At 31.3% G+C, this 24,792-nt stretch overlaps 1 protein-coding gene and 1 pseudogene across 1 annotated transcript in view; both read right to left on the bottom strand.

Moving 5' to 3' along the window:
- Positions 1–3: 3 nt before the first annotated feature.
- On the bottom strand, positions 4–12,430 carry LOC145630824 (putative glutathione S-transferase; annotated as a pseudogene).
- A 3,697-nt stretch (positions 12,431–16,127) lies between these two features.
- LOC145630823 (putative glutathione S-transferase) overlaps positions 16,128–24,792 on the bottom strand; it is a 48,358-nt gene continuing 39,693 nt past the window's right edge. Inside the window, exon 2 of the mRNA XM_081682974.1 lies at positions 16,128–16,436. Within this exon, the coding sequence (XP_081539100.1) occupies positions 16,128–16,436 (309 nt within the window). The remainder of the gene's footprint in view (positions 16,437–24,792) is intronic.

Raw genomic sequence — 24,792 nt, 5'->3', positions numbered from 1 at the left:
TTCTTAATTAGTAGCCTTCAAGTTCATATTAGGAAAGCGAGCCAGGTAGAATGCTAGCAATTTTTCTGAATCAGGCATATTGTCTTTTATAATACCACAATCCAAGACATCATTAACCCAAGTGCATATGCATGGATACTTCTCCATTGTAAGCACTTCCTTGTCTTTAATTTGCAACCGTGGAAGCCAAAAGGCTACCATTGATGCCACTATATCCACAATTCTAATGTTATTTCCACCAAAGAATTTCTTTCCTTTGATCTCGTTTTCGACAATTGCAAGTAAATCTTCAAGTTCTTTTACTGCCTTTTCATTTTCTTCTCCTTTACTGAAAAATGCAGTTCTTGCTAAAGGCATTAACTGAGAAAAAAGATGTCCGAATTTGCAAGATAATCGTTTTTATTTATTTATTTATTTATTTATTTATTATTTTTTTTTAATAATTTTAATACTTTAATGAAAATTCTACACAACTTTATTATGAAAATTTGTGTAGAACTACCCTAAAGATAGGGTTATTTGTTAACAATTACCCATTTTTTTTATAATTTGTTTAGAATTACCCGTAAGTTTGGAAATGTTTGGGTAGCACTGCCCAAAAATGTTTTCCGTCCAATTAAAATGTTACTTAGGTCTAATTTTTCACTTTTATAAATTACAATGATCAATTAATGCTAAAATAAGCAAAATCCGAAGTTAATCAAACCCCCAAACCCTAGAAATCAAAATCCCCAAATAATACTAAACTCATGAACCCTAAAATGAATCCTAATTAAAACTCTAATTAGGTCAATTAGGGTAAATTAAAACCTTTAAACAAATTGGGGGAGTATATTGAGTGGCAAAAGTGAAACAAGTAGGCTCCAATAACGTCTTAATTGGACGAAAAATGTTATTAGTGTTACCCAAACGTTTTCAAACTTGTGGGTAGTTCTAAACAAATAAAAAAAAAAATAGGTAGTTGTTAATAAATAACCGTATCTTTAGAGTAGTTCTACACAAAATTTCCTTTTATTATATCTCTATTCTCTTTTGGCCCCATATCAACTCTACTTACCCTTTTCGATTAATTTAGTCTTTTACCTCATTAGTCACATTCCTTACTTTTACATAAAATTATTACTTACACATGCTATAACTTTTTTTTTTTATATCATGTTTTGTTTCTGTCACATCCCTTACTTTTACATAATATCAAGTCCAATGAACATCCGAATTTCCCTTAGCTATGTCTTGCTGTCCGAGAGCTAGGCTTGTAAAAGAGAAATAAGGTTAACTGCCCCGAGAATGTGACCCGAGAAAACCCCTCCGATGCTTAAGTCAGCAAAGGTACTTTCTAGAGAGAGAAAGTAGAGAGAGAAAGAGTACTTTGGAGAGAGGAAGTAGAGAGAAAAGGTTAGAGAATTAGGAAAAAATTACCATCATTAATGATTGGAGAGCTATTTATAGATGTACTTTCAGGTGACAGAAATTGTACTTAATTGGACAGATTAGGGGTAAATCCGTACTTTGCTCTGACTAATGATGGGCTAGATCATGGAGGGGTATTTTCGTAATTCTAGGTCAATGGGCTTAGGACAATGGACTTGGCCCAAATATTTAGCCCCACACGTGATGTGGGAACGAGATCACATGAAGTTTGGACATCTTGATATTATTACCTTAACCCCGAAGAGTATTCTATTTCCAGAAACATGTTTCATTCTTCAACAAATTAAACTTAATTACAAATTATATATCTAATTAATTAAACTCAACCATATAAAATTTCGTGTTGGTAAAAATGTTGCAATAGGGGGGAGTAATCAATACATATAGCAAAGAAACTCTTGTGGTTCAAAAGTGATAAATATATTTTTTTTCCAAAAAAATTACTCCGTAATAAATAAATTGGTTAACATCTATTATTAATTAGTAGAATAAAGTAATTATCCATGGTAGAAATTGAACACATCAATACATATGATTGTAATATGTAACAAAAATACTAGTTGTTTAAGAAAATGTAAATATTGAATTCATTCTTCTTTGGTCATATAGTGTTTGCACTAATTTTATTTTACTTTATTTTTTAGTGAAAGCGTAAAATTTTGACCAAATACTTTTTTTTTTTTTTTTTTTTTTTTTTTTTGTGTGTGTGTGTGTGTAAGAAAAAGAAAAGTATTACAATCGATAAATATGTTGGATCGATTTATCATAGCATGTATTCAAGCTCCTCAAGGATATTAGTCCTATTATACATCAAATATCTCTTATTAGTGATCATGAAAGATAAGACCCATTTCTCTTTACCTTATTCATCTAAATTAAAACTATTCTGGCTGAACTAAAATTAATTATACCCTTTCTTAACTTAAGAAATAGAATGTTTATGGGACAAACATTAAGAGATATTACGTGGAGTAAACAATAGTTCATCCATTTATATAATATTTGTTATTTAGATGAAATACTACAAGAGGGGGGGTGAATTGTAGTATGGAGATTTCTAGTCACTTTTTGAGGAATTAAAAGAAACTTAACACAATAGAGAAATAGTGCAAGAGAGATTTTACGAGGAAAACTTCCTAGGCCAAATAGGAAGTGAAAAACCTCGACCCAAAGGGATTTTGACTCAAAACATTCCACTAAAATAGGCCAACGACTCTGTTACAACCTATGAGGAACTTGAGCCTCTACCGAGCTCCTCAACGAACTCATATCCCCAACAACTATTCCCTCTAATAGTTGCAGCTTGAAATCTTCCCTCAAAGACCTCTCTTCTCACTCAAGACTTCACTCAAAACCTTACTCTTTCTCTTTCTCTCAAGCTTCACTCAAACCCTTCTCTACATACAAAGAACTCACTCAAGTTCTCACCCCAATACAAGAGTTCACTCAAACCCTTATTAATTCTCCATTACAAGAGTTCACTCAAACCCTTAAACAACTCTCAAATACATATAAAAGATATAATGTATAAAACTAATATGTTGGACACTTTGAGATATGTAAGGAACTTGGAACCTGGAGGAACTGGCTTACCAACTTGGAGAGAAAATATATTTCTTTTCTACTGCTCTACCACTTTGGATAAATTCCATTAGGGAATGACTCAATTAAGCCAGACAGTTTGGAATGAATGAAAACTTCTCTTTTTATAGTGCTTCAAAGACAAACCCATTCACCCCATGATCTTCAACCATAATAGTAGTGCTTCCTAAATTCTAGGCATTATCTCCATTAACTCCATGAACATAAGAAGTAATGGAAGACATGGATTGGAGTTAAAAACATGTTCTCCATGATCTCCTTATTTTTCTCCACTAAAAAGCTGTTTCAAATTAAACGTGAAAAGTAATTTTTATTTTTCCAAAAACTTAATAAATAAAAATAGAAAATACAAGAAAATAAAATACTAACCAAATCAGATTTTTATCAATTAAAAACTGATTTGGAATTTATTCATTAAGAATAAATATTTTATAAAAATATTTTATCCCAAAATAACTATCCTATTTAATTTGAAATATTAAACCAATTAGAGATTAGATAGGAAACAACCTAAAACATATCCCTAAAATATAGGAGAAAATAAAGAGAATAAAATATCATTTTGACTAAAAAGAAAATCAGATTTTATATTTAAAAACTTATCTTTTATAAAATAAAATCTATTTAAAATAAATTATACCAAGTCAAAACTAATTACCTAGAAAGTAGGCAAAGATAATGCAATGACTACTAACATGGAAAACTGACTTCTAGTGCTGTGTAAACGTGTGTTACTCTTATACACGAATTTTAGACTCACCCGTAAGGAACTGGCTGGTCAGCAACACCCAATTCCTTCCAGACTGTCAGTTCCTTTGAGACTGAAGTTCCAATTTAGTTCCATAGGCATGTTCCAAACAATTTCTTGTGTCCAACATACTTACATGATTCCTAGAAAAATATACTCCTATTTTTCTGTCTTGAAGCTTCTACTCCAAAGCTTCTGTTCCTTCAAAGGAACTTCTCTTCTCTTGTTCTCACATACGAATTGCTGCTTATTCCTTGCAAAGAACTGCTTCTCATTCTTCTTAGGAACTGCATACAAAGTCTATCAATACGTTTGTATGTTTAGACTCCTTCTCTTTGTGTTCCCCCTAAGGAACTTAAGCACGATCCATACATTGTACGTTGGGAACCATCTTCAATAATGATCTAACCTGTACTCAATTATCTTCTTGCTTCATGACTTGTTCATGCACATCTCAATACACATGTTAGTTAGATAATCATCATTTGTTCACAATCATCAAAACCTTACAACAATTTCCCCCTTTTTGATGATGACAAACAAATGATGCTTATCACAAGATAAATAATAGAAGATGTATATATATTCCCCCTTAATCATGCAAATTAGGAGCTATTGAACAATTCATGCATGTACGATAAGGAACTACTCATAAAAGGACAATAACATGTTTAAAGTACATTATATGGATGTTCATCAATATGACTTAGCTTAACTATATAAATAAATATTCAATACGCATCACTCATGAATAAATATTCAATAAGCATTTCAATGAGCACATCACATAATAAGCATCAAACACACATATTCTTCCCCCTTTTGTCATTATCGAAAAGGGTATTCTCGCACACAATTATTAATTCAATTCAATCATTTATGCATACATACATAAGGGCAAATGTCACACATACCACCATAAAAATGGTTAAACACTTGGTATTCCTAAAAGTTTAAGAGACTCAATTTTCAAACTAGGATGCTGCTACACAAATTTCCAATTCACAATCCAAAGACCCAACTTCAAAACCAATGAAGGAAATTGACATATAAGATACAAAATCAAGCAAAGATCGATTTTGAAAGTTTGTTAGAGAAAAGGATAATGAATATTTGGCTCAAAAGATACGAAAGAAGATAATGGAAATATTTCGAGTAGAAGGAACTTGAGACGAATGTTGTGCTCTTAGTTTAGAAAGTTTGAGATAAGGTTCTTAACAATCATAAGAGTTTCATTACCTTCATCTCACACTCTTGAATGTTCAACGAAACACAATATACACACATAATTACCTTGGTATATATGTACTTACCAAGTTCCCTTCACTTCAACCACCAACCTTCCTTAAGGAACATGTTCATGAGTGAAACTTGAATATTCATAATCAAGTTCTTTCAACATCTCCTTTTGTTCCTTAGCTTTCTCAAGCTTCATGAATAAAATCCTTCATCATCTAGGAAATATAGATTCAATATTCACTTTATTTATTTATTTATTTATTTTTTTTTTTTTGGGGCAACTTTCAAATTTTTTTTTTATTCACGTACAGTAATGAAGATAGAACTTACTCATATACTATTGAGTTTCAACACCAAATATATGAACCACTTTGATTGGTTCCTCCCTTATTTCACCTTAGTTTCTTATCATTCTTCTTCATCTTGGAATTTTTTATAGAAATTCCTCAAGCTGATTCTTCCTCCAAGACATCAAATGATAAATCACAAGCACTTCAATCCTTTCACAACTTCCCCCTCAACATGTATTCATCCAACTCTTCATGTATCATTGAACCATAAAAAGGGATGAATTTTAACTTAGAGCACATGGGTTGTGTGAAAATAAAGTGGGAAGATATGAATGAGCTAAGGAAAACATAATGAGAATAAGGATCATCAAATTTATGTATATGTAAGAAATGAAAATGAGAAACACAAACCATAACAGTATACAACACGGACACACAACATAATGTTGTAGAATAATGTTGTTTTCGAAGATGAATGGTGTGGATAATTTGAAAGTTGGCAAAAAGATAGGTTTGTTCCGTCTAGAATATATGACCATATAAGATAGAATAGTTTGGGAATGTATCTGTCTTGTTCCATCAAAGTTTCTTCCATTGTTCCTTTGGCAACTTAGGATTTTTGTTATTGACAACATCCACAATTCTCAACGAGACCTTTAACACTTTTAGGCAAGTGAGTATGCCTTTTACAGCACAATAATTAAGTGTGACACATTACACTTAGACGTACATAATTTAATTTATTGTAATGTGCACAAGAAACCACGACACTTTGACAATTATTTAAGAAAAGAATATGTATATATGCTCATGCCATACTTCAACAAATCTTATTCCTTAAAACAGTCCATAATTTTCTAATTAGGTAAAATCATAAGAAAGAGGTTCCACATATTCAAACAACATATTGCAAGTTCCATATAGTAAAAACAATACTCAATTTAAGCATCAACTATGCAATATCGTGAATATTAAAGGATGTACCTCAAGCTATATTTCACCATGTATCATAGTCAATTTGCAATGGACTGAAATTTGATGGCTATGATACAAGTTCCTTAAGGATTCGTTCCATCCTCTTGATGTCCTCTCATCCGATGCGAACAATCACTTTTGTCTTGAAACTCATTAAGTGACTTTGATGTCATTGGCCATCTTTCTTTGGAAGTTCCTTGTCGTATTTTTGTCGATTAGACCACCATGCCTTTCTCTTATTTTGGATGCAGATCCAAAGAGAAACTGAGTTCCCCATCATGCTTTTACAGGGTTAGAAAGCCCTTGCAGAAAGATTTGTTAGTTGCACCAAAGATATAAACAATATAAGTATGTACAACTAATAAATCAATAAGTTCCTATTGAAAGTAAAACAATTAACTTTCAGATTAGTTTCAAGAAGGAACTTGAATAATCTCCTATACCATTGAGTATGAACCTGCATGCTTCAACATTTAAAGAACTTTGTTAGGTTCATAATTAAATATGGCAAAAAGATTTAGGATTTTCAAATCCTAAAGGTTGTTCCTCATAGACATCCATAATTAGAATCTTTAGAAAATTCATATTAGACATCTTTTAAAAAACAACTTGATTCCCATGTAAGCAGCAAAATAAATGATATGCAATCAACTCATTATTTAGCTACAAAAACATGAACTTGAGAACATTCCTTGATGTAAGAACTATGCTCAAATGTATTCATTAACACTTATCAAATGATTTTTGGTGTTCCTGAATAAGTTTAAGGTTTTGCACCTTAGCTAGTTCCTTTGTACCTTGTTGGAAGGCTTCATATGTTCCTTGGTTAAGATACGTTCTAAGTTCCTTCAAGGAATCAACACTTTATGATACGTTGGAGCTCTTAAGGAACTATAGGACAATGTAGCTGATTAATGCTGCTTTATAGAGTGACATACTTCTGTAGAATTTCCACTAGTTTCAAAGGAACTAATGAGTTCTACACTAAATTCTCTTAACCCTGCATGCTGGGAACAAACATGTTAGATTCATAAAATTTATGGTCACTCAATGCACATTAATGTCTTGTTGTAACCTGTACATGTTTCACATTTGGAGGTGTACCATAAGAACACCACCTTACTACTTCTGTTATCAAAACTTCCCTTTTCAAATGAAGGGTGTCTTGTTTCTCAAAGGTCTAACCATTTCCTTGTATATGATGCAGCAAGTAGCATTGATAACTTTGTAGTGATTTCAACATCGAGAGCTTGTAATCAACACTTTATTCCTGCACAAATCATTAAACTTCAAAGGAACTTGGTTCCATGGTTAGATCTTTAATATAACATTTGATTTCTGCTTAATCACTTAATCCCTCATAGAAAGGATAACAAGAATATAATCTTTGTTACATTCTAAGGTAAGTGATTGAATAACAATTATCAAATATAACCAAGACATATCTCTTTTAATCTCAACTTTAAATACTCAAGGGTTTACACAAATCCAATTGAATGAGGTCCAATAGGTTTGTTTTTCTTATCATTTAGTTTTGAAAGAAGATAAATTAGACAGAATTACTAACTTTTCATACTTCACAAACTTATGGTAAGGAACTTGATATAAGATAAGCTAACAACCAAGTTCCTTGATGTTTATCAAGTATGGAAAACCAGCATGTCAAATATGTTTGAAACACAGAAGAATTCATCTTCAATAAATCCTTGAAATGTCCGGTTATTGTAAGGAATCAAATTGTGACCCTCATACATAGTATGAGTTCCTTATTTGATTCCCTTTCAATATGACATTCCTAGTTTTATAGATGATGAACTATTATTGGTAAAACAAATAAAGTTGCAAAACATTGAAAATATCGTAATGTGCTTCATGATCTCGAAAGAATGTTCATAATGGAGTAGGAACTTAACTTACCAACCTTTTAAGTTAATACCAAAAGTTTAATTGAAGTTCTTCCATCGTAAGCCACTAGTGAGAAACTTATGTCAAGCCTTCTATCACATGTTAAGAGCACCCGTTGTCGAGATACCACGAGTTGTTCCCCCTCACTAGATATCACCTTCTTTTACATGTTCCTCTTGATTTCAAACTGGAACATGTTCCTTTGGTCCTTTTGGACCATTCCACATTCTCTTGGGCTCTTCTAATATGAGAAACTGAATGTGTTGATTTGATCTTCAATGTTTCAACACCATATCAATCATGGATCCTCATATCTTTCTCATAAGCATATGACCTGAAATTCAAGAACCCAATTAAATGATCTTGTGCAATATTCAAGGTTAGTAGGTTAGTGAATAGAGATATGACATAAAAAGCTCAAATCATAAAGCTCCAACGTATACTCCCTTAAGAATGTCATCCCATATTTAAGTCTAGCAGTAGACTTTTGTACTTCCAATACTTTGCTTAGAAGTCATCATATAGTTACCAACATCCTTTGTAGAGAATTGAAAAAGGAATTTATGATTTTTTTTTGGGAACCAAAATCAGCAGGAACTTGAATCAAAACTTGTATATTATATATCGTGACAACTTAATGTAAAGTTGTGTTACTTCCTTGTTGTTGGTTCCTTCCTGCATTCTTAGATTCACCAAGTTCCTTCAGATCAACGTCCAAAGTTCCTTGATCAAAAAAACTTTCTTTTTATGCATTTATTCACATACCTACAAGATAATAATTTTTAATCTGCACAAAACTTAAAGAGAAGTTAGATTCCATCATGAAAACGATGTAAGTCAACTTTTCTACTATAATCTTTTACAATTATGCATTTATGATAAAGAATATTGGTTAGCAAAATTAAGTAAAAGATAAAATAAAATAAAATAAAAAGGTAAACAAATGCAGATCTAGACTTATAAGAAGACGTAAGAGCAACTTACCAAATACCGCCTACAAAAAGTTTCATCTTTACATACTTCTTATGAAGAACTATTGTGAGAGGAACTTGTACATGTGTCCTAATATACAAGAAGCCAAATCATCTATCATCTCAATGATTATAACCTTCTTCCTCTCATATACATTCTGCAAATAAGATTACCTCTAGGTCTTTGGAACCCAAAATAAATTCAAGTTCCTTCTTGTTAGTAATAGTAGTCAAAATCAATATAACTACTTCTACAACCAAGAAACAACATGTATCTATATAATATATATTCAAATAATTCAAGATACATGGAAAAACTATTTCTCTGACATATAATCAAAATTTTCGTGTACTAACAAGTCAGAAAAATAAAGTTCCTTTTGATAGGAATCCAAGTTTGTTGTTCCACAAGATGTGTTCCTTGAAATACTTTAAATCAATCAATTCGTTATGAATAAATAATCAAACATGAAATCTAACATACTGACTTTTAAACACAGTAAAAATCAGAATAGACATTATCCAAATTTGATGAAAAAAATTCATAAAAATTAAAATCATATTAACAAAAATACTACAAGGAACAAGGTTAAACTAATGTATGCATATAATGATGAGCTCAAAAACAGAATACTTACCTCAAAGTATGAGTCTTTGAATACCTTTCACTTCTCCAGTAAACATTAATCTCCACATGATGCTTGGAACAACGACGGGCTGAGTTCCTTTCTTCAATATTCTTGTACGTACTCATCTTAGCCAAGAACTTGCTCGTCAGGGTTTCCTGCTTCATCAAGAGCTCTGGCTCTGATACCAATTGTTATTTAGATGAAATACTACAAGAGGGGGGGTGAATTGTAGTATGGAGATTTCTAGTCACTTTTTGAGGAATTAAAAGAAACTTAACACAATAGAGAAATAGTGCAAGAGAGATTTTACGAGGAAAACTTCCTAGGCCAAATAGGAAGTGAAAAACCTCGACCCAAAGGGATTTTGACTCAAAACATTCCACTAAAATAGGCCAACGACTCTGTTACAACCTATGAGGAACTTGAGCCTCTACCGAGCTCCTCAACGAACTCATATCCCCAACAACTATTCCCTCTAATAGTTGCAGCTTGAAATCTTCCCTCAAAGACCTCTCTTCTCACTCAAGACTTCACTCAAAACCTTACTCTTTCTCTTTCTCTCAAGCTTCACTCAAACCCTTCTCTACATACAAAGAACTCACTCAAGTTCTCACCCCAATACAAGAGTTCACTCAAACCCTTATTAATTCTCCATTACAAGAGTTCACTCAAACCCTTAAACAACTCTCAAATACATATAAAAGATATAATGTATAAAACTAATATGTTGGACACTTTGAGATATGTAAGGAACTTGGAACCTGGAGGAACTGGCTTACCAACTTGGAGAGAAAATATATTTCTTTTCTACTGCTCTACCACTTTGGATAAATTCCATTATGGAATGACTCAATTAAGCCAGACAGTTTGGAATGAATGAAAACTTCTCTTTTTATAGTGCTTCAAAGACAAACCCATTCACCCCATGATCTTCAACCATAATAGTAGTGCTTCCTAAATTCTAGGCATTATCTCCATTAACTCCATGAACATAAGAAGTAATGGAAGACATGGATTGGAGTTAAAAACATGTTCTCCATGATCTCCTTATTTTTCTCCACTAAAAAGCTGTTTCAAATTAAACGTGAAAAGTATTTTTTATTTTTCCTAAAACTTAATAAATAAAAATAGAAAATACAGGAAAATAAAATACTAACCAAATCAGATTTTTATCAATTAAAAACTGATTTGGAATTTATTCATTAAGAATAAATATTTTATAAAAATATTTTATCCCAAAATAACTATCCTATTTAATTTGAAATATTAAACCAATTAGAGATTAGATAGGAAACAACCTAAAACATATCCCTAAAATATAGGAGAAAATAAAGAGAATAAAATATCATTTTGACTAAAAAGAAAATCAGATTTTATATTTAAAAACTTATCTTTTATAAAATAAAATCTATTTAAAATAAATTATACCAAGTCAAAACTAATTACCTAGAAAGTAGGCAAAGATAATGCAATGACTACTAACATGGAAAACTGACTTCTAGTGCTGTGTAAACGTGTGTTACTCTTATACACGAATTTTAGACTCACCCGTAAGGAACTGGCTGGTCAGCAACACCCAGTTCCTTCCAGACTGTCAGTTCCTTTGAGACTGAAGTTCCAATTTAGTTCCATAGGCATGTTCCAAACAATTTCTTGTGTCCAACATACTTACATGATTCCTAGAAAAATATACTCCTATTTTTCTGTCTTGAAGCTTCTACTCCAAAGCTTCTGTTCCTTCAAAGGAACTTCTCTTCTCTTGTTCTCACATACGAATTGCTGCTTATTCCTTGCAAAGAGCTGCTTCTCATTCTTCTTAGGAACTGCATACAAAGTCTATCAATACGTTTGTATGTTTAGACTCCTTCTCTTTGTGTTCCCCCTAAGGAACTTAAGCACGATCCATACATTGTACGTTGGGAACCATCTTCAATAATGATCTAACCTGTACTCAATTATCTTCTTGCTTCATGACTTGTTCATGCACATCTCAATACACATGTTAGTTAGATAATCATCATTTGTTCACAATCATCAAAACCTTACAACAATATTGCAACATAGGCAATCAACTAAAGCATAACTTAAAACTTAAACATTTTAGGCTGAATAACGGCAAAAGTTATTACAACTTATACATGATAATTTCTAATTTTCTCGTTCTTTTTAAATTTATATTACTCTCATATTATACAATCTCAATTTTTTGGTGAGATATTCGTAAATTTAAATATATTATTATATATATATCTATATGGTCTTGATTCGTATTGATTTATACTTTACAGAAATGAAAAGATGTAAAAGATGGTAGGATAATGAATGTTCATACCTTGTCATCAAAAAACTTAGACCAAAACCGAGCTTGAGCTCTCTCATAAGAGTCACTAGGTAAAATAGGGTCATCCTTCCAAGTTTCATCGATATACTCCATGATAACCAACGACTGATGATCGCCTTTCCATCATGAACAAGCACAGGTATCTTCTTGTTAATGGGGTTATACTTAAGAAGCTCTTCACTCTTGTTTTGTAGATCTTCCTCTATATATTCATACTCAATTCCTTTCCATTTAAGCGTCATTTCTACTCTTCTAGTGTAAGGACTAGCCCAAAACCCAAATAATTCCACTTTTCCCATTTTAATTATTATCTTTAGCGATTCTACTACTTCCTATATCAATTATATATATATATTTATATGCCTTATCGGTGTTTTGTGTGTCAAAATCATTTTTAATTAATAATATATGTAGTGAAGTCTTAGGATAGAATGTAATGTTAATAATAACATAAAAAGTTTTATATCGTAAAAAGACAAAATTTGATAGCTCACTCATGATGTCATGTTCTTTATTTTCTTCAAGTTTGACGTGAGTGATGATACTAACTCCTTCCTTTTTTTTAAATTTGATTATTGTTCTTTCTTGTATAGGATAGTGCAACGCTTTTCAACTTATGTAGTATTAATATTATAATTACAAGATGTTTGTTGAAACTTGACAATTAGTTGATTATGTTAGGTGGCGTAAAGGTGAAAACTCGGGTGTCTCATACTCTCATGTGTCTAAGTCGGATTTGGTGATGTCAATTCGGGTTAAATCTATATTAAATTTGAGTGTTGCTAAATTATTTTGTCCATATAAATTACGAACTAAATAGAGTTGTTCAGGTTGATTTCAATTGAGGTCAATTTATAACACTTATAGATTGGGGTGGAGTAATAATATAAGGGTCTGTTCTCATTGACTGAACTCAGCTGAACTGAACTGAACTGAGCTGAACTGAGATGAACTGAATATTTTATAAGAGAAGGAAATTAGGAGCTGAACTGAACTGAACTAAACTAAACTTCAACGTAAGAGAACAAGCCCTAAGTGTCAGCCTCCATTGTACTCCGGTTTTTTTACGTTACACTTTATTTTGAAGAATATTATATTATCTATAACTACCACCGTTGCTAATGGTCTCTAGACTCTCTACTACTACTACGTTTTACTCGTACATTATTTCTCTCACTTTAATACTTTATAGTGGGCAAATACAAGTTTATCGGCCAAATAAATGATTTTTTGTTAATCTAGTGACATTTTTGTAAATATATTAAAAAAGCGTGGTTATTTATTCAGTACTTTTGGTGAGTCGTCCAATTACAGTTTGCAACTTGCTTTTACTGTTTAGTAAGGAAATTACACATGTACCCCTCAACTAGTACATGAAAAGACGCATGACCCCTCCACTTGAACTTGAAAAGACAATTATACCCCAATTTGTTTATCTGAGAAATTAACTGGGTACACCTCCTTCATAGTCACCACTCCAATACATTATATTTTGATTTTTTTGCAGTAACATTTCTTATTTCACGTTTATCAATGCTTAGTTTTAGCCACTTATATTTTTACTACTCTCTCCGTCCCAAAATAATTGGGACATTGGACTTTGCTCACTGTTCATGTACTAGTTTTAACCATAAATTTTACTAACATAATGAATACATATTTTATCATAAAATATGTTGTTAGATAGGTATAAATATAAATTTTCACAATATAATATTTAAAATAATTTTTATTAATATTTAGTTATATAAAAATAAAGTTAAACTAGTGCATTGGCATGCGTGCAATGTTGACCATCAGATCGAATTTTTGGGATGGATGGATGACTAGTTGCAAATATTTTTCATTTCTTATATTTATCGACACAAAAATTATTTGATTTTAGTACAAAATAAATGTGTTTATTTGGCACTAGTTCTTTGCCCGAGCAACACTCGTATATTTACAGGAAAAATTTTATATTCATATATTATTATATATTTTATATTTTATATTATTAAAGTTATTGTTCTATTACTTAGGCTGTATATTCTCTTTTTTCATCCGTTATCTTATTATTTTTTAAGGAAAAAATAAAAAGTTTTTGGCGGAAAATTTTTAAATGTAGACATGACACATGTACTTCTAGAATATTCCTGGTGATTACTTTAGTATAGAGATGGAAATGGATCGGGTTCGGGGCGGGTGACACTAGTCACCCGCATCCACCACCCGCCTCCATCCACCCCATCCGATTCATCCACCACCCGCCAATATATCCACCCGAATCCATCCATCCATCACCCACGGGTGAAACGGATGGATCGGGTGATAATCGGATATTTAATAAAATTGAAAAATTAAATTACACTTAGTTCTTTCCAAAGAAATTCACATATATATGAACCCTAAAAAACCATAAATTAACAAAAATAACTATGGCAAATTCGTGAAAAAAGGCAGAAATTTATGAAAATATATAAAACCATAAAAACAAGCAGCAAATTCATAAAATTAAATCTAAGAACAAGCTAAAAATTCGAATGAACAAGGCAAAATTAGCAACAACAATTACAAATTTACAACTAAGGCAAGAACATATCTTAAGAATGGAGGCCACTGTAGTTTGCCTTGCTTTAACCATCATTTACCTTGCTACAGTGGCGCCACCGTGAGTTTGTCACTCTGTCTAACAGTCCGAGAGAGCAAACTCATCAGAGAGAGGCAGAGGGTTTCGAACGTTTTTAGCTTAGGAATTACTATATTGAAATATTTTTTGATTTTGCATTCTCAATAAACCCAGAAATTGATATCAATTTGGGGTAAAATTAAGATATAGATAGATAAATGGGGGTTTGGGAATTCTGGGTGTATTTGAGGGTTCGAGAGTAAATTGTGAAGAAGACCATTCGTGACTCTCGAAGGAGAGAAATTTGTGAAACCGCTTCAATGGAGAGCTCATAGTATTCTTTAATAAAGGAGAGAGAAAAAGAGGGGAGGAGACATGTCTACTGAGTACAGAGTACTAAATACATTTGGTTTTTTTTTTTTTTTTTTTTTTTTTTTTTTTTTTTTTTTTGCAATTTAATAGTCAGTATTCTTTTCTTTCTCTCTCTTTTTTTTAAAAATATTCGGGTGATGGATGGATTAATGGTTCGGGTGATGGGTGAAATTTGTCCACCCGAATCTGATCCGTCACCCACATCCGTTAATCCATCATCCGCCTATCATCCATTTAATCGGGTTTTTCACCCATCCAATAAGGCGGGTGGACCGGGTGAGTGGGTGATCCACTAGATATAGTATTGATTGATATAAATTTATCACAATTAGGCGTCTCTAGTTACTCAGTTACTTCCCTATAAGAAAAACATGTCAGCTTAATGGGGTTTGGAGGCTAGAGGGCATGTAACTATTATAATACAAATAATAACAACAACAATAATTTTACCAATCAACCAATTTTCTGGTATATATTATTGATTATTGATTTGAAATATAATTATTACTACATGTTAATATGGAATATAAAAAAAAAATACTCCGTATTATTTTTGTAATTGATTTGTTTCCTTCATTAAAAGATTTTCTTCAAAAAAAAAAAAAAAACTAAGGACACGCCAGAAGATGATACGTGTCATTGATGGTGTGTCTTTTAGTATATATTATTGATTGATTGATTGATTATTGATAAATACCCAAGGTATATACTTCAAAAAAAAAAGTATAGGATTTAATTACTGGGAGAAGGGTTGGTTTACCTCATACCAATACTTTTAAAATCTTTCTAGAATAATTAAACCAACAAATGTTATAATTAATTAAATTTCAAACTCTGAAAATCAAATTACTATTTCAGTTCTTATTTCAAACTCATACCATATTCCGATACCTAGTTGCTTACAAGTGTTACAACCAAATTAAAGCTAATTGACACCCATTATTAGTGACAGTCTTAATTAATTAGTGGCCATAGGTTCATATTAGCTAAGCTAGCATGTCGAGCTTGGTAGAATGCTAGCATTTTATCTTTTTGAGCAAATTCTCTTTGGTAACAGCAAAACTTAAGACATCATTAGCCCAAGAGCATATGCATGTATACTTCTCAATTGTAAGCACTTCTTTGGCTGTAACTTCTTGCAAGCATGAAATCCATAAAGCTACCATTGTTGCCACAATGTCCGAGAATCCAATGTTATTTCCTCCAAATAATTTCTTTCCTTTGATCTCATTTTCAAAAATTTCCAGTAAATCTTCTAGTTCTTTTACTGCCTTTTCGTCTCCTTCTCCTTTACTGATGAATGCAGTTTTTGCTGAAGGCATTAACTGGGAATAAAAATGTCAATATATATAGAAGTATTATACTTCACTATCATTAATAAATATAGCTAAGAAAAATGTGGGTCAATTAAAATTTTTATTAATACTAGGGTGGTCTACGCGCGCGATGCGCGCAAAGGAGCAAGCTCTTGTAGAGAAGTTATACTTGCATATATTTACCCCTTTGGTTTGAGTGGTAGACCCGCTAGTTTTAATACGTATTACTTGGTTTATGTACATATGTGGTGACTTTGTAGAAGTATAAAAGCCACCAAAATCTGTTATGACAATTACTCTATTAGTTGAAACCCTCAAAAGTTTGACACTGTAATTTCAAAATTATTATTAAATAATATTTAATTGATTCGCATAATTCAATAATACCTAGCGTATTTTTCTTCAAATGATTTTTTTTAGAGCTTTGGTCATATGGAGTAATATTATGTGAAATGTTCGTTTTAGCTAAAAACTCAATAATCTAAGGTTTTTTTTTTTATTGTTCTACAACCATCTAATATGTAAATCTATATCTAATATTAAATCAATAACCACTTAGTTATATCTTTCCCCGTAAAATCTCTCCATAATTAATACTCCGTACCAGTCTTTTTTTTTTTTTCCATCGATTTCCCTTGATTTTAGGATTTTTAAGTTCTTTACACCTCTTGATAATATTTGCTTAAATATCACTATTTCATATGAATCCTATTCAAAATCCATAATGTTATTTATGTGTCATCAAACAACGTACAATTCAAAAGCTAATAAACCTTAACAATAGTGTTGCAATTAAAGGACGACAAGATTGTAATTAAGAAGAGCAACCACGAATGAGTAAAAATAAATATTCCGTAGTCTCTTGGTAATAAATAATCTCTTCGTAAATACAAATTTTTTTTTCTTTTTGAATAATAATAACAACATATGAAGTATAATTTTAATATTTTAAATAGGCATTACAATATCTTGTTAAAAAAAAAATTTTGAATTAATTGATGATATGTTTGATGAAAAAAAAACAATAAATATATTAATGAGAGCAAACATATTAATTAGGGTAAAAAAGTAAATACACATTTTTGTACATATTTTTTAGGGTATAGTTGGTAGCACACTATTGCTAAGAGTTATTTTCTACTTTTTATAAGGTAGAGATAATTGGCTAACATCTTGACAGTTTAACCAAATATTTTCATTTTTATATATTAGGAAAAATTATAAAATGGATTATGTTAGATTCATAATAGGATACACTTTCATAATAAATTTTTTTAAAATAGAGTCTTGTTAGATTTAATATTGCAATATATGGTACTTAACTTTCCAAAGCACAAATTAAAACTTAAATAGCCTTTATGTCACAAAAATAGGAAAATTTGTAATTATTAATCCCAACTTTCACCCATTTACTTTCATTAATCCTAACTATCGATTATTATTGAATAATCCTAACTTTGGGGGTCATTTTCTTTCATCAGGTCAAATGACTAGTGACCTGTTTAAAAGGTAATTTATTTTTTTATTTTTTTCTTACATGCCACATGTCGCAATTTCATTAGTTATTTTTTTAAAAAATAAAAACAAAAAAAATTAAAACCAAACCCACCAGCACCATAGCACCACCACCTCTTTCCTTAACACAACCGGAAACCACCATCTCCTTCCCCAACCCCACTGAAAACCACCGCAACCTCACCCCCCGTCGCCGACAACAATCCCTAAGCCACCATTTTCACCCTTCGTCACTGAAAACAACCCCTAAGCACCGCAACTCCTCCTAGACGCATCTCAACCCTTCACCTCGATCTCCCTCATCCACTCACGAAAACCACCAATCACCCTCCCCCACTCACAAAAACCCTAACAACATGGTGGGAAAGGGGCGTTTGGTGGTTTTCGCGAGTGAGGGAGGGAGGTCAGGGTTTGGGGTTGATGTTCGCTATGGACGGTGGTTTCAAGGGCCACAGTTACGCGACTGGTGATGTTGGGGGTCAAGATTCGCACTGCTGTTGGTTTTGGGGGTCGAGGTTCGCGTTGCTGGTGGTAATGGGGGTTGGGATTCGCGCTCCTGGTGGTAATGGGGGCCGAGATTCGCGTGAACCAGTTATTTTAGGGGTCGTGGTGGTGCGGCCGGTGATTTTGGGGGTCAGGGTTCGCCGATCGGTTGGTTTTGGTGGCCCAAAGGCGGTGGCGGACGAGGTTAGGGGTGCGGGTTTATGTTTCATAGTGGTAAAAGGGTGGCTGGGATGTTAGGTTAGGGTGTGGTGGTCCGATGAACGGAAGGGAGAGGTTGGGGTTTTTGTTTTTTTTTTTTAAATTTTTTTAAATTTTAATTATTTTTTATTTTTTTGACCAATCAGGGCTTGACACGTGTCAAGTTACCTGTTATGATAGGTTATTGACTTTTATTGACCGGTCATGACCTAATAAAAGAAAATGCCCCCCCCCCCCAAAGTTGGGATTATTCAATAATAATCGATAGTTGGGATTAATGAAAGTAAATTGGCGAAAGTTGGGATTAATAATTACAAATTTTCCCAAAAAATATCCCTACCTTATAAAAAATAGAAGATAACTCTTAGAAATAGTGTGCTACCAATTACACCCTAAATATATGTATACAAAATTGTGTACAAAATGTGTATTTACTTTTTTACCCTCAATAATATGTTTAATATCATTAATACATTTAATTTTTTTTTCCACTAAACATATACCATTAATTAATTCGGTTTTTATTTTTTAACAAAAAACATGTAATGCTTTACACTTCATATGATATTATTATTATTTATAAAGAAGAAAAAAATTGTATGTACAAAGAGATGGTTTATTACCCAGAGAGTGTTTACTTTTACTCTATCATAGTTGCTCTTCTTATTTACTATCTTGTCGTCCTTTAATTGCAACTATTGTTATGGTTTATTAGCTTTTGAAATGTACATATAAACAACATTTAGAATTTGGATGGGATTATTAAATATTACAATGATATTTGAGTAGACATATGTTATCAAGAGGTATAAAGAACTTAAAAATCCTAAAATTAAGGGAAATAAATGTTTGGAATAAAGAAAAAAAAATGGTATTAATTATGGAGATAATTTAGGAGGAAAAATATAACTGATTGGTAATTGCATTAGGATTGATATAGATATTAGATGGTGGATGTTGAACATTAAAGAATTTACACTATTATGCCTTAGCAATAACATTTGACATATTATTACTCCTTATGACCAAAGCTCACAAAAAATTCATTTGAAGAAAAACACCCTAGAAATATTATACTAAGTATTATTGAAACATGCACATTAATTAAGAGTTTAAACTAAAAATTGTCACTTAAAATATGAAGGGATGCAAATCAATCGGATATTATTTAATAATAATTTTGAAATAACTTCTCAAACTTTTGAGGGTACGATTTAAAAAAAAATGTCTTAATGTTATGAAATATCGTGTGGATTACCATTCCTTATATCATTCTTAAATATTCTAGATATAGGGTTTATTCTTATCAAAACACTAGTTTAAGTCCCGTGCAGATGCATAGTTATTATTAAATTTTATAAAGAGTTATTGCATTGAATTTTATAAAAAAATAATTAAACTCATAATACTAATTCAAAAATAAATATAACTTTAATTTTATATGTAACTCTATCAATGTCAAGATTAGTTACACTTAGACTTGATTTAAAAAAAAAAGAGGTCTTTGAAGTTTTTATTTTTTTGTAAAAAAACTCTAAGCATAGTACCCGCACATGGTGCGTTAGTAATTTAGTATTGTTATGACTTTTAAGAGTAGAAAATAAAGTGTGTGTGTGTGTGTGTGTGTGTGTGTGTGTATATATATATATATATCTTAACAAAATGATTTTATTTTTAATTGAATTAAACATTATTGCAAAAGTAACAAAATTGGAAGAAAAAAAAAGGTAATAGTATTATCGAAGACTAAAATAATATATAGCAGTATTGCTTAATAACATTTACCTCATTTTTTTTACAAAAATAATACCAAATAACTGACTACTTACATGTAAAAATATATTAGTTGGGTTTATATGGAGAATTATTATTGTTAAGAATTTTAATTGGAAGAAAGATATTTTAAATTATTATAAAATAATTTCCTTAAAGAATCTGCGTAAAAATAGAAAGTAAAATGGGCGGGAAAATTGTTAATGAGATTTTGACAAGTGTCATTTTAGGTTCTCTTTTAGTATAGGTTAATGATATTTGTGGATGTCCATCTTGTATCACTCTAGAACTTTCTAGAGTTTAGGGTTTATTATTCTGCAAGAAAACTCTATCTATTGTACTGTATATATATATACCTCCATCATATAAAATATAAGTAGAATACACATTTCAATTCCCTCTCAATCTTTATATTTCTCCTTATTTTACAACACTTTATCAGCACCAAAGCTATAATTAATATGTAAATTTTATTGTTGATTTCTTAGTTTAATGATTAATTCGTTGTATATTGGATGTGCTAAATTATACTCATTATTATCTTGTTGTGTCGCATCTTGGGAAGAAATTAGAAGGAGATTAATCTTGAACATGGGTTTTGAACTTTTAATAATGAAATCACACGTTTCAAGAATGTCATATCATTCCCAATCCTCATTAATTAATTTGGGACTAGTACAAGGAATATTAATAATTTGGAATGTTAGTAGTAGTGCCGCTTTATTTAATTACAATTAACTATTATTTTTTGGTTGCAATGGTTTGTTAATCTTGAATCATCTTTCTCATCTATATATCCATAATATAATAGATTAGCCTTAATCAAGGGCTATACTTTATTTTCTTTTCATTGACGTTTTCATGAGTTACAGGCTAGCAGATGACGTCGACAACATGAAGTTTATGATAAGGCTGGTTTTTATAGTGGGAAATAAAGGTTTAGATATTAGGCAATATATTGATATAATTGATCTGACAGTATAGTTCATTCAATCGATTTAGGTATGTTTTTATTAAAGCGTGAAGTAGTAGGTTTTCATATTGTTTTTACCTTCTCATTATTAAAGGTGTAGATAAATTGACTAATTAATTTGAATTAAGTTAAGTACGAAAGATTTAGTTTATTTATTTGAAGAGGTGAAGTTTTCATATTTGTAAATATATATGTTTATTAATATTATGATCAATTCAGCTTTGTTATATAATAATATACTACGCATGAAATATGAAGTCCTAAATTTAATTTGTGACATACTCATATGTAACTAGTTATAAATTACATGACCAAAAAATAAACTACATGACTGCTAAATGAGGCAACAATCAAAATTAATTTATGGCATACTTTAAAGTATTTGTTACCTATGAAAGCCTCATAATTTTATGTTATATACACTTATTACTATTAACTTATACTCCGTACTACGTGTTAATCTAAACTTGGTATGTACTATGGTCATGTTATTAATTAAATTTATATTATTATGAATTATTGGAAAGAGGCATATATTGAACCTGAAGTAATAATTGTACATATGGACCTGGAGTTCCATTACGACAATTTATTCATGCCCTTAAAATATCTAGTAGTTTTGAAAGTATGTTAACTAAATTATTATTATCCTTATAAGTTGATAAAATTATGAAGCATACTATATACATTATATTAATTGATGCGTGATTAAATTCAATTATAGTATTATGTACCTACTTGAAGTTAGATTATTGGAATGAATGTAAATTGAATATGATGTGCGGACCCGAAGTTCCTTATATTTATAAAGAGTATTCACACACATAGACTTAAAATTCCTAGCTTGTACATATAAAGGGCTCAAAACCCTTAAGGACAATACAAAGAAATGTGCATGATCTACAAAGCTAAAGCATGTTGCTTAGACATCCACTACGTACTAACGTGTTTCTATAAACACAATGTCATGAAATAATATTATACAAAAGATATTGAATAGTATTCAAGTTATTGAACTTTGGGTGAGAATTTGAATGATTAAAAAGGTAATAAGCATGTTTGCATGAAATTATTCTTGATTATAAAGTTCATAAAAATTGCAAACATGATTATATATATCATCTATTTGACCTAAAAATAAAGTTATGAGTTCAAGTAATTAAACATGACATTGTGAGCAACTTGCATTTGCTTGAAAATATCATACTTATAAGAAATTGATATAATTGGGCAAGAGTTACGAGTAAGAACAAGTTTGTAAGACTAATTTTATTATGTTTGATACATATTGCTAAAAGAATTTATGCCTTGTGGATGAGATTTTATGTTGTTGGATTCATTTCATGTCCCACGTGCAAGGATTAGGGGAAAACTGTATTAATTATTCCATTGCACATAAATAATAAAATATATTGATGGTCAGTTTGGAACATACATTAACTCAAATATTAACTATTTACTTAATAGAAGTGGCCACATGCATGTTATTTAAATATTTTCAAATGATACCATCTTGAAGATGGATATAAATGATTGATCATATACTAATTATAAATACTCCAATTAAATTATTGTCCAGAAGGACAACATCGGTTACTAATGAACCTAAAGCACATCTGAAGCGTTGTAGTCCAATAGAGTTAAAATATAAGAACTTTCGGAAAAGGAATGGAGCATCTATTGACAATGACAAATTTGAGAAATGATAGATAAATCCTATTATATTTCTAGAATAAAATCACTTTTAGTCAGATTCATATGTTTCATGATTATGTAAAAGACTCCAGAATAGTATCAAAAGTCCAACAAGATTAATAAAGTTGATTGTCTTGCCAATTGTATAAAGAAACACATGTTGGTATTTTAATATCACATCACATTCATGGCCATGCATATAGTAAGTTTAATAAAGTGATCACTAGTATTGAAAACTGACCAGAGTTCAAATTTAGAGAAGTGATTGGATGTGATAATTAAATTAGGCTATTCGAGTTTAATAATAATTACCCGTTATGCACTAGTAGAAAACACTAAAAGGGAAGAGGTTCAAACCCCCTAATGGGAAGCGGTTTTGAACCGCTCTGGGTTAGGGGGCTTCCCCTTGCACATTTAAATGGGAAGCGGTTCAAACCCTTCCCTTTTAGAGGTAATGGGAAGTTGTTTTGGCTCCAAACCGCTTCCCATTATGCCTTTTTTTTTTAAAAGTTTTTTTTACGATTTTTTTTTCAATTAAATTAATATACAAACAATTAAATATGCATAAACATTATTTTTATTAATCAAATGATGTAGTATTACATTTTCATCAAAAAATAAAAAAATTGTAATCTGAAAAAATACTTAAATTAAAATACAAACAAATAACATATGTATATAAAAAAATACAGCATTTTCTTGGAAAAAAAAAGAAAATAATAATAAAAAAGCATCCAAACCACAGCCACCAACCGCCACCCACCGCCAACAGCCACGCGCAATTCATCCACCAAACACCAACATTCACCCACCAAAACCGTATCACTGCCACCACCAAGCACCTTTAACCAACCTTTAAAATTAAAAAAAAAAACCCATTTTACCCACCATGACCTCCACCCAGACCAGATCCGCCGCAACCTGAAACAAACCAAAACAACCACACATTACCGTAAAATAAAATAAAAAACCTCAAAAAAAAAAAAGGAACATACCTTAAAATTCACCAAAACCCCAATTTTCCCTTGAAATTCTGGTTTTAAAGGTTAAATTCGACCATGAAAAACTCTAGATATAGGGTTTTCATGGTCGAATTTGACCTAAAAACCTAGAAATACATGGTGGTGCTTGCTAGGTGAGTCGGTGGTGCTTGCTCGGCCGGCGTTTGTGGTGGTGGTCGGCGTTTGTGGTGGTTAGAAGAGAGAAGGATATCGAAGAGAGAAGGAGATGGAAGAAGAGGAAAAGAAGAGGGAAGAGAAGGAGATCGACAAAAGGAAAAGAAGAGGAAGAAGGAGATGAAGCGGATCGAAGAAGAGGAAACCAGGAGAACGAGAGAGATGAAGAGGAGAGAGAAAGCGACGAGAGAAGAGGGAAGAGAGGAGAGAGAAAGAGAATAAGATTATGAAGGAAGAGAGAATATAAGGGGTGGCTATACTATTAAGTTTTAGGGTTTTTTTTTTAAAAGGGAAGCGGTTCACTATTCAAACCGCTTCCAATTAGAATATTTGGAAGCGGTTCACTCATAAACCGCTTCCCATTTGTATATTTCTCTTTTTTTTTGGCAGGTTTTTGAGGGTTTTTGGAGCGGAATTCAAGAACCGCTTCAAATTTGAGGCTTCTCAATTGATTTTTTCTACTAGTGATGGAAACCTGAAGTTTATTTGATAATGTGCTGATGCTTTCTCAATATTAAATATATAAAATGAA

Source organism: Chenopodium album, chromosome 5, assembly GCF_948465745.1.
Source record: "Chenopodium album chromosome 5, dcCheAlbu1.1, whole genome shotgun sequence".
NCBI classification, from domain to species: domain Eukaryota; kingdom Viridiplantae; phylum Streptophyta; class Magnoliopsida; order Caryophyllales; family Amaranthaceae; genus Chenopodium; species Chenopodium album.
The sequence above is the reverse complement of the archived record's forward strand: the minus strand, read 5'-3'. Positions and strand labels throughout refer to the sequence as shown.